The sequence below is a fragment of the Rattus rattus genome, chromosome X (genome assembly GCF_011064425.1).
Source record: "Rattus rattus isolate New Zealand chromosome X, Rrattus_CSIRO_v1, whole genome shotgun sequence".
In the NCBI taxonomy this organism is placed as follows: domain Eukaryota; kingdom Metazoa; phylum Chordata; class Mammalia; order Rodentia; family Muridae; genus Rattus; species Rattus rattus.
This window is the reverse complement of record NC_046172.1, coordinates 53,959,925-53,972,306: the sequence shown is the minus strand read 5'-3', so window position 1 is coordinate 53,972,306 and position 12,382 is coordinate 53,959,925. Positions and strand designations below refer to the sequence as shown.

The window sequence follows — 12,382 nt, the reverse complement described above, 5'->3', positions numbered from 1 at the left end:
TAGCCTAGCATGCATGAAACCCTAGGTTTGAACCCTGGCACTGCATTGACTGGTTGCATGTTTAGACTCCCAGAAATACACTTGAAAAATAGAAGTAGCAGGACCAAAAGCAACAACCAAGCCAACAAGGATACATGAAAACCTGTCTAAATAAAGAAAGTATTCAATAGCAGCCCCCAAGAAACATAATAGTGTTTAGAAACCAAAACATGTGGCACTGATAACCTACAACCTTTAAAACTTTGGACTGTGGGGGCAGACTTAGGCAGATTGGTCTGCCTCCAATGCTTTCAATAAAGCAAGGAGCATGATCTGCACTCTATATGAAACTTTAAAATACTATACCTGCCCTATCAAATATCTTTCCCGTTTATTATTATGTTTTTCATCACTGGGGGGTAGTGTCATCTTAGGAAAAGGAAACAACAAAATGTGCATGCCTATAAAATGTGTAGTATTTGTTGCATTTTGTCACATGTAGACACTGAGGAAACATTACCTAAAGAATAAGAGTGAGCATCGTCTTTGAAAAGATAAGAGTGTAGGAGTTGGGGATTTAGCTCAGTGGTAGAGCGCTTGTCTAGCAAGGGCAAGGCCCTGGGTTCGGTCCCCAGCTCCAAAAAAAAAAAAAAAAGATAAGAGTGTAATTTTAGCAAATTACTTAAATAAATCATAGAACTTTTCAAATATTTATTATTCTTTCCACACTATTACTGATGTAGGATAAAGAGTAAATCAGTTGCCTATAAAGCTACAAACTGAGAGCATGTAAAGAAACTAAATGTGCTCACTTTTTAAAGAGAAAAATCCATCAGAGTCCCTCTTGCTGTCCATTGCAAGCACAGTCACCTCCCTTCTCCACTCCTGCAACTTAGGAAACTGTCTTGCTACTGTAATTGTGGTATTCCAAAACTGTTACCCAAGTGGAACACTTAATTTTTGATCTAACATCAGACTTTTCACTCAGTACAATCCCTCTGAGACTCACTTAAGCTGTATATAATAGTTGTAGGGAAAGGGTATATATTTTGTTTTTGAGTAGCAGTATGAGGATTCAATGCATCACAGTTAAATCACTTTTTTATATGTTTGAGATGGAGTCATGTTATACAGCTTAGGACAGCCAGATCTACAATCCTCCTGCCTCAGCAACCTAAGATTTGAAGTATAAGCATGTATCAGTACACCCAACCCTATTATTCATTTAAAGACACTAGGCACCCAGAGCTGATCCTGGGACACAGCTCTCTGTATCCAGATCCAGTGAGTAGAGATCTGGATTCTCAGAAGTGTGCACAATCCTGAGAGCACAGGTAAGGCCACCACTTCTGTGCACATTCCTGGTGCCAGAGTAACCTGGCTGGAGCCCTCTGGAAACAGGAATCAAGGAACAGTTTTGGATAGGATCGTTCTGGTTTCATCCTGAGCCCTGAGGTGACCCTGGGACACAGCTCTCTGCACCCAGATCCTACTGGGGGAAAGCTGTTCTACAGAAATGCTGACACACAGGCTTATAGGAGGGTCAAGCCACTGTCAGAGACAGCCAGACCTGATAACACCAGAGATAAAGATATGGTGAGAGACATGGACAAGAACCTAAGCAACAGAAACCAAGACTACTTGGCATCATCAGAGCCCAATTCTCCTACCAAAGCAAATACTGGATATCCAAACACACCAGGAAAACAAGATTTGGATTTAAAATCACATCTCATGATGATGATAGAGGACTTTAAGAGGAACATAAATAACTCCCTTAAAGAAATGCAGGACAACACAGATAAACAGAAGCCCTTAAAGAGGAAACACAGAATCCCTTAAAGAATTACAGGAAAACACAACTATACATGTAAAGGAATTGAACAAAACCATCCAGGATCTAAAGATGAAAATAGAAACAGTAAACAATAAAAAATAATCACACAGGGAAACAGCCCTGGAGATAGAAAACCCAAGAAAGAGATCAGGAGTCATAGATGCAAGCAGTGCAAACAGAATACAAGAGATAGAAAAGAGAATCTCAGGAGCAGAAGATATCATAACAAACATTGAAACAATAGTCAAAGAAAATGCACAATGCAAAAACTCCTAATCCAAAACATCCAAGAAATCCAGGATACAATGACAAGACCAAACATAAGACTAATAGGTATAGAAGAGAGCGAAGATTCCGAACTTAAAGGGCCAGTAAATATCTTCAACAAAATTATAGAAGAAAACTTCCTTAACCTAAAGAAAGAGATGCCCATAGGCATACAAGAAGCCAACAGAACTCCAAATAGATTGGACCAGAAAAGAAATTCCTCGTGTCACATGTTAGTCAAAACAGCAAACGCACAAAACAAGGAAATAATACTAAAAGCAGAAAGAGAAAATTGTCAATTAACATATGAAAACAGACCTATTGATATTACACCAGACTTCTCACCAGAGACTATGAAAGCCAGAAGATCCTGGGAAGATGTCATAAGGATCCTAAAGAAACACAAATACCATCCCAGGCTACTGTATCCAGCAAAACTCTCAATTAACATAGATGGAAAAACCAAAATATTCCATGACCAAACCAAATTTACATAATATCTTTTCACAAATCCAGCCCCAAAACAGATAATAGAAAGAAACTTCCAACATAAGATGGGAAACTACATCCTAGAAAAAGCAAGAAAGTAATTTTATTTCAACTAACCCAAAAGAAAAGAGCCACTCAAACATAATTCAAACTCTAACAACACAAATAACAGGAAACAACAATCATTGGTTCCTATTATCTCTAAACATCAGTGGACTCAATTCCCCCCAAAAAGACATAGACTAACAGATTAGATACTTGAAAAGGACCCAGCATTTTGCTGGATACAGGAAACATACCTCAGTGACAAAGACAGACACTACCTCAGAGTTAAAGGTTATAAAATAATTTTTCAAGCAAATGGTCCTAAGAAACAAACTGGAGAAGCCATAATAATATCAAATAAAATCGACTTTAAACCAAAAGTTATCAAGAAAGATAAGGAAAGACATGCATATTCATCAAAGGAAAAATCCACCAACATGAACTCTCAATCCTGAACATCTATGCTCCAAATGCAAGGGCACCTACATTCATGAAAGAAACCTTACTAAAGCTCAAAGCATACATTGCACCTCACACGATAATAGTAGGAGATTTCAACACCCCACTCTCAGCAATGGACAGATGATGGAAACAGAAACTAAACAGAGACACAAAGAAACTAACAGAAGTTATGAACCAAATGGATTTAACAGATATCTATAGAAAATTCCATCCTAAAACAAAAGAATATAACTTCTTCTCAGCACCTCATGGGACTTTCTCCAAAATTGACCATTTAATTGGTCACAAAACAGGCCTCAACATATACAAGAAGATTGAAATAATCCCATGCATCCTATCAGATCACCACAGATTAAGGCTGGTCTTCAATTACAACAAAAATGGCAGAAAACCCACATACACATGGAAGCTGAACAATGCTGTACTCAATGATAACTGGTCAAGGAGGAAATAAAGTAAAAACTTAAAGACTTTATAGAATTTAATTAAAATGGAGGCACAACATACACAAACTCATAGCTCCAATTGCCTCCAAAAGAAACTAGACAGAGCATACATTAGCATCTTGACAGCACACCTAAGAGCACTAGAAAAAAAGAAGCAAGTATACTCAAGAGGTGTAGAGGTCATGAAAGTGTCAAACTCAGGGCTGAAATCAACCAAGTATAGAAACAAAAAGAACTATACAAAGAATCAACAAAACTAGGAGCTGGTTCTTTGAGAAAGTTAACAAGATAGATAAACCCTTAGACTAACCAGAAGGCACAGCGAGAGTATCCAAATTATCAAAATCAGAAATGAAAAGTGAGACATTACAAAAGAAACTGAGGAAATTAAAAAAAATCATCAGCTCCTACTACAAAAGCCTATATTCAACAAAACTGGAAAATCTGGAAGAAATGGACAATTTTCTAGACAGATACCAGGTACCAAAGTTCCATCAGGATCAGATAAACCATGTAAACTGTCCCCTATCTCCCAAACAAACAAGCAAGCAAACAAACAAACAAACAAAAAAAAAAACAACAAAAAAGCCCAAGAACAGATGGGTTTAGTGGAGAATTCTATCAGACCTTCATAGAAGATTTAATACTAATATTGTCCAAACTATTCCACAAAATGGAAACAGAAGAAACACTACCCATTTCCTTCTATGAAGCCACAATTACACTTCTCCCTAAACCACACAAAGACCCAAGGAAGAAAGAGAATTTCAGACCAATTTCCCTTATGAATATCGACACAAAAATACTCAATAAAATTCTCACAAACTGAATCCAAGGACACATCAAAACGATTATCCAGAATGATCAAGTGGGCACCATCCCAGGGATGCAGGAATGGTTTAATATAATGAAATCCATCAACATAATCCACTATATAAACAAACTCAAAGGAAAAAAATGATCATGTCATTAGATGCTGAGAAAGCATTTGACAAAATTCAATACCCTTCATGATAAAGGTCCTGGAAAGATCAGGAATTCAAGGCCCATACGTAAACATAGTAAAAGCCATATACAGCAAACAAGTAGCTAACATTAAACTAAATTGAGAGAAACGTGAAACAATCCCACTAAAATCAGGGACCAGACAAGGCTACCAACTCTCTTCCTACCAATTCAATACAGTACTCAAATTCCTAGGCAGAACAAAAGTTGTTCAAAGGGATACAAATCGTAGAGGAAGAAGTCAAAGTATCACTCTTTGCAGATGATATGACAGTATATTGAAGTGGTCCCAAAAATTTCACCAGAGATCTCCTAAACCTGATAAACAACTTCAGCAAAGTGGCTGGATATAAAATTAACTCAAAAAAAGTAGCCTTTCTCTACTCAAAGATAAACAGGCTGAGAAAGAAATTAAGGAAATGACACCCTTCACAATAGTCACAAATAATATAACATACCTTGGTGTGACTCTAACCAAGCAAGTGAAAGATCTATATGATGATCTTCATCTCTGCAAAAAGAAATTGAAGATCTCACAAGATGGAAAGATCTCCCATGCTCATGTATTAACAGCATTAATATAGTAAAAAATGGCCATCTTGCCAAAAGCAATATACAGATTCAATACAATCCTCATCAAAATCCCAACTAAATTCTTCAAAGAAGTAGAAAGAACAATGTGCGAATTCAGTTGGAAAAGAAAAAGCCCATGGTAGTGAAAACTATTCTCAACAATAAAACAACTTCCTGACCTCAAGTTGTTCTGGGGGAATCACCATTCCTGACCTCAAAATGTATTGCAGAGCAATAGTGATAAAAAACTGTGTGGTATTGGTATAGAGACAGACAGATAGACCAGTGGAACTGAATTGAAGACACAGAAATGAACCCACACACCTATGGTCACTTGATCTTTGACAAAGGAGCTAAAACCATCCAGGGAGAAAAAGAGGATTTTCAACAAATGGTGCTAGTTTAACTGGAGGTCAGCATGTAGATGAATGCAAATAAATCCATTCTTTTTTTTTTTTTTTTGTAGACAAGTCTTGATTTTTTATTACTTAAAAAAGTTGCACATTTATTTTGCTTTCTGACTTTGTGCTTGTGCCTTCAACACTTTCACAATGATTTTCTGCTCCTCAATAAGGAAAGCCCACTTGATCCTGTCACGGACACACTGGGCACACATGGAGCCACCATGGGCCCTGCTGACGTGTTTCTTTGTCTTAGACAATCTCATAAGGACTTTGGGTCTCACAACACGAACCCCTCGCAGTCTGCCTGGGCATATGCCACACGCAGATTTAGGTGCTTTCCCAACTTTCTTGGTGTAAAGGTAAACAATCCTGTTGCCAGGGGTTCGAGACAGCCTAGTTTTGTTAGAGGCTGTATTGTAGGAAAGCCTACTACTGTATGTCAAACGCCGGACCGTCCTGAGTGCCTCTAAGCACTGTCTCCAGAAGAGGAAAAGGAAATAAATCCATTCTTATCACCCTGTACAAAGCTCAAGTCCAGTTGGATCGAGGACCTCCACATAAAATCAGATATACTCAAACTAATAGAAGAAAAAATGATTAGGCAAATGGGTGGAACTACAGAATATCATCCTGAGTGAGGTAACCCAGTCACAAAAGACCATACATGTTATGCCCTCTGATAAGTGGATATTAGCCCAAAACCTCAGATTACCCAGGATACAATACACAGACCACCTGAAGCACAAGCAGGACAACCAGAGTGCAGATGCTTTACCCTTCTTAGAAGGAACAAAAAACTAATCATAGGAGGAAATACAATTACAAAGTTTGAGCAGAGACTGAAGGAAAGGCATCCAGAGTGCCCTACCTGGAGATCCAGCCCATATACATACAGCCACCAAAACTAGACAATATTAATGAAGCCAAGAAGTGCATGCTGGCAGGAGCCTGATATAGCTGAGAGGCTCTGCCAGAGCCTGACAAATACAGAGGCGGATGCTCACAGCAAACTACTGAACTGAGAACAGGGTCCCCATTGAAGGAGTTAGAGAAACAATTGGAGGAGCTGAAGGGGCTTGAAACTCCATAAGATCAGCAGTACCAATCAACCAGAGCTCCCAGGGATTAAATCACCATCCAACGATTACACATGGACAGACTCATGGTTCCAGCTGCATATGTAGCAGGGGATGGCCTTGTTTGGCACCAATGATAGAAGACCTTGGTCCTGCCAAGGCTCTATCCCCAGTGTAGAGCAATGTCAGTGAGGCAGGCAGGAAGGGGTAGGTGGATGGATGGGTGAACACTCTCATAGAAGAAGGGGGAGCGAGATGGTATAGGGGGTTTATGGGTGGGAAACCTGGAAAGGGGATAACATTTGAAATGTAAATAAATAAAAATATCCAATTTAAAAAGAACATACACAGGCTGGAATGAGGCTCCTAGGCACATCTTTCTCAGACAGGCAGCTCCATGTTTATGGCTACCTGCCCTAGCCTCAATTAGGAAGGTTATACCTAATCTGTCAGAGATTTGATGTGCCAGGGTATGTTGATACCCGGGAAGGGGGTCCCACCCTCTCAGAGGAGAAGGGGAGACAGTATGGGGGAAGGGACTTAGTGGGGGAAGGACAGGGCATGGACAGTATTTGGGATGCAAACAGTTAAATAAGTAAATAAATAAATACATACATACATACATACATACATACATACATATATAAATACATACATAAATACATAAATAATATTTTTTAAAAAAGAAACAGCATGGCTGGAAGTAGAGATAGTATTTGGTGAATTATCTAAGCAATTACACACAAATAAAACAAAAATATACTTAAATGTGTAATCTAATACCAAATCCCTGCAAATTCTTTTCCAGATTCTGGCCTTCTTGATCCTCTCTTATGCCTACTCTTCTAAGCCATCAGATACATCTCCTGTCCACAGCCACCTGTCTGTACTACAAACAGTCGCTAGACTTCTGCTAAAACCCAAATCTTCCCTTCTCCTTACCATATCACTCCAAGTACATGGTGTATGTTAACTCTCCACCCAGGCTTATCTACTCCCAAACTCCAGGCTTTGACCAGGATGCACATCCTGCATATTAGCCCAGTCCTTTCTGTCCACTTCAATGTAGAACTAATTTCCAACATCTAGGCCTAACTTTCCCTCACTTTTCTCTTCTACCCCAATTTACTCTTTCACATCATTCTTAGAACTAGCAAAAGAAGCCTACATGCTCAGATTTCACTGCAAAACTACAAAGAATGTGAAATACCAAGCCAGTACCTCCCTTCAAAACCTATGAGTGCTGTAGAAATGTTTGGGGTAGAAATTAGCTAAATAAACCCCTGGACAAAGAAATTAAAAGAATGATCATAAACTTCATCAAGCCATTCAATGAATTTATAGATAAAATAGAGAAACTGACCAATAAAATTCAGAAGAAAGAACTCACAAAGAATAAATTCATGCTTTTTGCCTCTTTCAGAAAAAAAACAAAGTGAGATAAATTCATAAACGTAAGGCTGATTGAAATGATGAAGGCAACCCATAACTTGAAACTGGATTCAATGCGAGATAGAAAACACTGAAAAGGAATCAGACTTAAATGATGACAAAATTGGAAGAACCCAGTGACCCAACTGGAAATTGTCAGGTTCAAAAGAAATTCTAAACAAATGACTATCTGTGGTGCTTACCACGCCATAATGCATGCTGGCCTTCAGGATTGCTCAGTTTCACATCTACCTGTGGTCTTCTCAGCTGTTTTTACCCAACCTGCTGCTAACCCAAAGCTTTCTAGCTAGTCATTCCTTATAACCCCTGCCATTTCCTCTCTTTGCTCTCTCTCTCTCTCTCTCTCTCTCTCTCTCTCTCTCTCTCTCTCTCTCTCTCTCTCCCTCTCTCTCTCCTCTCTCCCCTCTCCGTCCCTCCCCTCTGTCTCTCCTCCCTTGCATAGACTAGTCCAGTCTGCTGGCCATGTTCAATCTGCTACTTTCTCTGTTCTACACTCTTCTAGATGCCCCTGGCTATAATCTTCCTCATATCCACAGTAAAAAAATCTATTCCTAAGCCATACCTTGAAGTGGTCATAGTCTCGCTTAGTAATCTGGTGCCAAAGCTTTGGGGTAGGTTGAAAGTAGACCCTTTCAAGGTACTCAGCCTCTCCTAACTGAACCAGCTGCTGATTTGACTCTCCTAAAGTACAGATGGATTATTTGTTTCTGTTGACTTCTGCTACCCATCGTATTTGACTCCAAATTGTAGAGTCTGCATCTTCAGCCCCTTTCTCCGTCCACTCCTATGCTTCTCCACTGGGATTCTGAGCATTTCTAAACAGGTCTGGCTACTGATGCTTGCTATAGCTTCCTGGGCAACTGTCATATGGAAAGACGCTTTCTCTCACTCTACATGCTCTCTCATTATCTACTACTGACATCACAGAGCTTCATGCTTTGTTGCTATTAGACAAAACAAACAAACAAACAAAAACAACTAACTTTACTGGGAGGATCCTATCCCCCTACTGGGCCACCATCATTTGGAAAGGGATGCCTCTCTGTGATTTGAGACATTTGTTTCTTACAAGTCTCTCAGTCTGCTTGTGCCTGGATAAACATTCTTGTCACCAGGACACACACCTTCTTGTCCCCAGGACACACTCTGTTTCTCTGCTTCCTTCTGCAGCTTCCTCTCCTCCCCATAGACCGTGCTGTTTAAGACCTGCAGCATCTTTAGGCCCTCCTAGTCTTCTACAATATTGGAATCCTGCCAAGGGTAGAGTTCCTGTTTTGCAACTCTTGGCCTCCCTGTTTCAGTTTCCTCTGCTTATTGGAACTCAAGCTGTGGCAGAGTTCCATTTTCTTCCTTCTCTAACCTCTTTTCCTCCTAGGACTCAGAGATTTCATTAAAGCATCGATGTCTTAATGATTCAGTGCAGCTCAATCAATGAATGGCACACTTGATTCTCAAATTCTCACAGATTATACCAACTTCTGCCACTGTACAAGTAAATGATCCCAATATCTCTTCTCTAAGATTTTTCTACTTTATACTCTTAAAAAATCTCCTTATAGAGGGACCTCCACAAAGACTAAAAGAGCCAACTAATCTGGACCCTTGGGGCTCTCATAAACTGAATCCTCAACTAAAGAATATTCATAGGCTGGACCCAGTCCCCCCACACATATGTAGTAGATGTGTAGCTTGGTCTTCATGTGGGTTCTGAATAACGGGAGTGGGGGCTATCCCAAAAGCTGTTGCTTGTATGTGGGATATGCTCTAGCTGAGCTACGTTGTCTGGTCTCAGTGGGAGAGGAAGCTCCTAGACTTGCAGAGACTTGATGTGCCAGGAGAGAGGGATACCCAGAAGGCCTGGACCCATTCAGAGGAGAAGGGAATGGGGGAGGATTGTGGGAACAGGAGGGGGCAGTAAGTGGGATGTGAAGTGAATAAGTAAAAAAGTAAAATTAAATTGAAAAAAAAATCTCTGATCTGTATGCTTTGTTCAGTCTTCTCTCAAAAAAAAAAATTTAAGGTTATTGTTTAAAATAGGAGAAGCCCTTGGTCCTGTGAAGGCTCATTTCCACAGTGTATGGGAATGCCAGGGTATTGAGGTGGGAATGAGTGGGTGGGAGTGGGAGCATCTTCATAGAAGCAGGGGGAGGGGGACGGAAGAGGTGTATAACATTTGAAATGTAAATACATAAAATGTCCAATAAAAAATTTTAAAACTCTCTTTATCTCAGTATTTGTAAGATCATTGTGCATGGTTTAAAAATCTGTTAAATCTATAACAAAAAGTCAGCTTAAAACTTGCAACAAAAGATTATAGTAAAAAAATCAATACATGGGCAATCATAATTTACAATAGCATACTATAAATGTAACTTAGATTCAACCCTTGTTTAGGAAAACAGAGGTTTTTAAAGAGGGAGGGGATGGGCTTGCTGATTCGTCTAGTAGTAAATAGGAACCATTTGACTTGCCTCCATCTTGGCTGAGAGACCCATAGGGTGAACGGAATCAGGTAGCTGGCAGCAATCTTTACTAAGGTGAAAAGTGAGTCCATTGGGTTTGGGGATTTAGCTCAGTGGTAGAGCGCTTGCCTAGCAAGCACAAGGCCCTGGTTCAGTCCCCAGCTCTGGAAAAAAAAAAGTGAGTCCATTTCATGTAATTTCACCACCATCTTGATTAAGATGACCACATGATATAAACCAAATAAGACAGTACCTATAAAACTTCTCAGTTTTACTCACCACTCTGCTTATCCTTGTATGTCATTTTTAGACTAGGGAGGCAGCAGCATGTCTTCACGATAGATCGGATTAGATGGGTTGTTGTATGATGATTTTTGTCCTGAGAGAAAAATAACTTAGGTAAGGAACAACACATTTCTAATTAAGACAGTCTAGGCTGACTCCATGGCAGGCTTCAAATTGGCAGTTCAGAAGACTAGGCCTAAATCTGTTTCCAAGAACTAGGCAAGTCCAGGCTGTCCTACCTCCTGGCTTGAGGCAAAGACAATGGGGGTCAGCAGCAGTTTCCAGACTTCCTCAACAACTGTTTTCAGTACCTTTCGAGAACCGGACTGCGGGACTAGGCAAAGCTAGTGCCCTGCCCTGAGCAGATTCCTGAGAAGGGCTTGACCTTTTCAAAGAAAGAACATGTCCTCGGAAGACTGTTGCCTCATTGTCTAAGGAGAATATCTTGCAGTTTAATGATTTACCTTATATCCTTGGGCACTTCCCTGTACTCCCCTTGCCCTAAGCTTCAGTCCCTGCTTCAGAGCTTTAAATGCTGTACATTCCTCTCAATAAAGAGACCTTGACTAGGACACTGCTTGGTCTCACTCCTCTTTCTCGTCCGTTCTCCCGCAGGTATGGGTCCCTCCCGACCCCCACGAATAACTCGGTCCCCGCTGGCGGGGGCAAGTACCCCCATGCCCTAGCAATGGTTCTGGAATACCCCTAGGCATAAAGTCAGTGATTAAGATAGAGGTCACCTACCCCTCCCCAGAATTCCCCTAATGTGTTTTAAATCAGGTCTTTGAGCTCACTGGAGCATCTCCATCTTGGTAATGTGAGACCACAGCATGCTCAACTTCTGCAGAATAAAATTTTCTTTGCTTTTGCATAGTATTTGAGTCTAGAGTATAATTCTTTGGATAATCGTGGACCCTTACATAATGAGCAACATATGTTTAATAAATAAAGGTTTATAAATTCCTTGGGTTATATAGGTCTATTCAGGTTAGCAGAAATTGACTTAAAGGTATATGTCTAACCATGTTTGTCTTTGCTAAGTGTATTCAACACCAGGCTTCTAGAATTTTAAATATGAGCAATATATTTTGATAAATAAGGTTTATAAATTCCCAAGGTTTCCTCAGGGAGTAGCAACTGACTTGAAGATATATGTTTAACACTTTGTCTTTGCTAACCTTATATTAAGCTTTAGCTATTTGGAAAAACTGAGTCATATAAAGAACTGTGATATCCTATAAAGATACACTATAAAAGAATCAGAAAAATAAGGTTTCTAATCTATCTATGGACTGTACTTACAGTTGAAATTTTTATTTAATTCCAAAAGATCTTCAATTCTATTTTCAATTCATATTTAAGGCTCAGAGATAAAACTGTAAAATCCTAATCTTAAAAAAGCTATTAACGTGTAAACTGTTTAATTAAGACATGCAAGCTAATGAATAGTCACCTTATAGATGATCAAATTCTTTAATGTAATCACAATAATTCTTTCAGTTACACTAGGAATGATTGTAAAGACAAACTTTATTTATCATTCTGTATATGTTTCCAAACTTATACCTGAAGTAAATAACTAAAAACAAGTAAAGTTTGT

At 39.4% G+C, this 12,382-nt stretch overlaps 1 protein-coding gene across 1 annotated transcript; it reads right to left on the bottom strand.

Annotated features, from left to right (window-relative positions):
- Positions 1–5,608: 5,608 nt before the first annotated feature.
- Positions 5,609–9,250, bottom strand: LOC116887908 (60S ribosomal protein L34-like). Its single transcript, XM_032889381.1, has 3 exons — positions 9,160–9,250; positions 8,598–8,716; positions 5,609–5,980 (listed from the first exon to the last, which is right to left on the bottom strand). Exons 1-3 carry the CDS (start codon positions 9,248–9,250, stop codon positions 5,609–5,611), a joined length of 582 nt encoding a protein of 193 aa, XP_032745272.1.
- Positions 9,251–12,382: the final 3,132 nt, after the last annotated feature.

Bases quoted from the DNA above. Each gene is read 5' to 3' on its own strand.
- LOC116887908 (XM_032889381.1), bottom strand. From the start codon at position 9,250: ATGCTGCAGGTCTTAAACAGCACGGTCTATGGGGAGGAGAGGAAGCTG. The intron at 8,717-9,159 runs GTGTGTGTCCTG...TCTGTACTTTAG, and splicing joins TGTGTCCTGGGGACAAGAAG to GAGAGTCAAATCAGCAGCTG. The intron at 5,981-8,597 runs GTATGGCTTAGG...TTCTGGAGACAG, and splicing joins GAGACTATGACCACTTCAAG to TGCTTAGAGGCACTCAGGAC.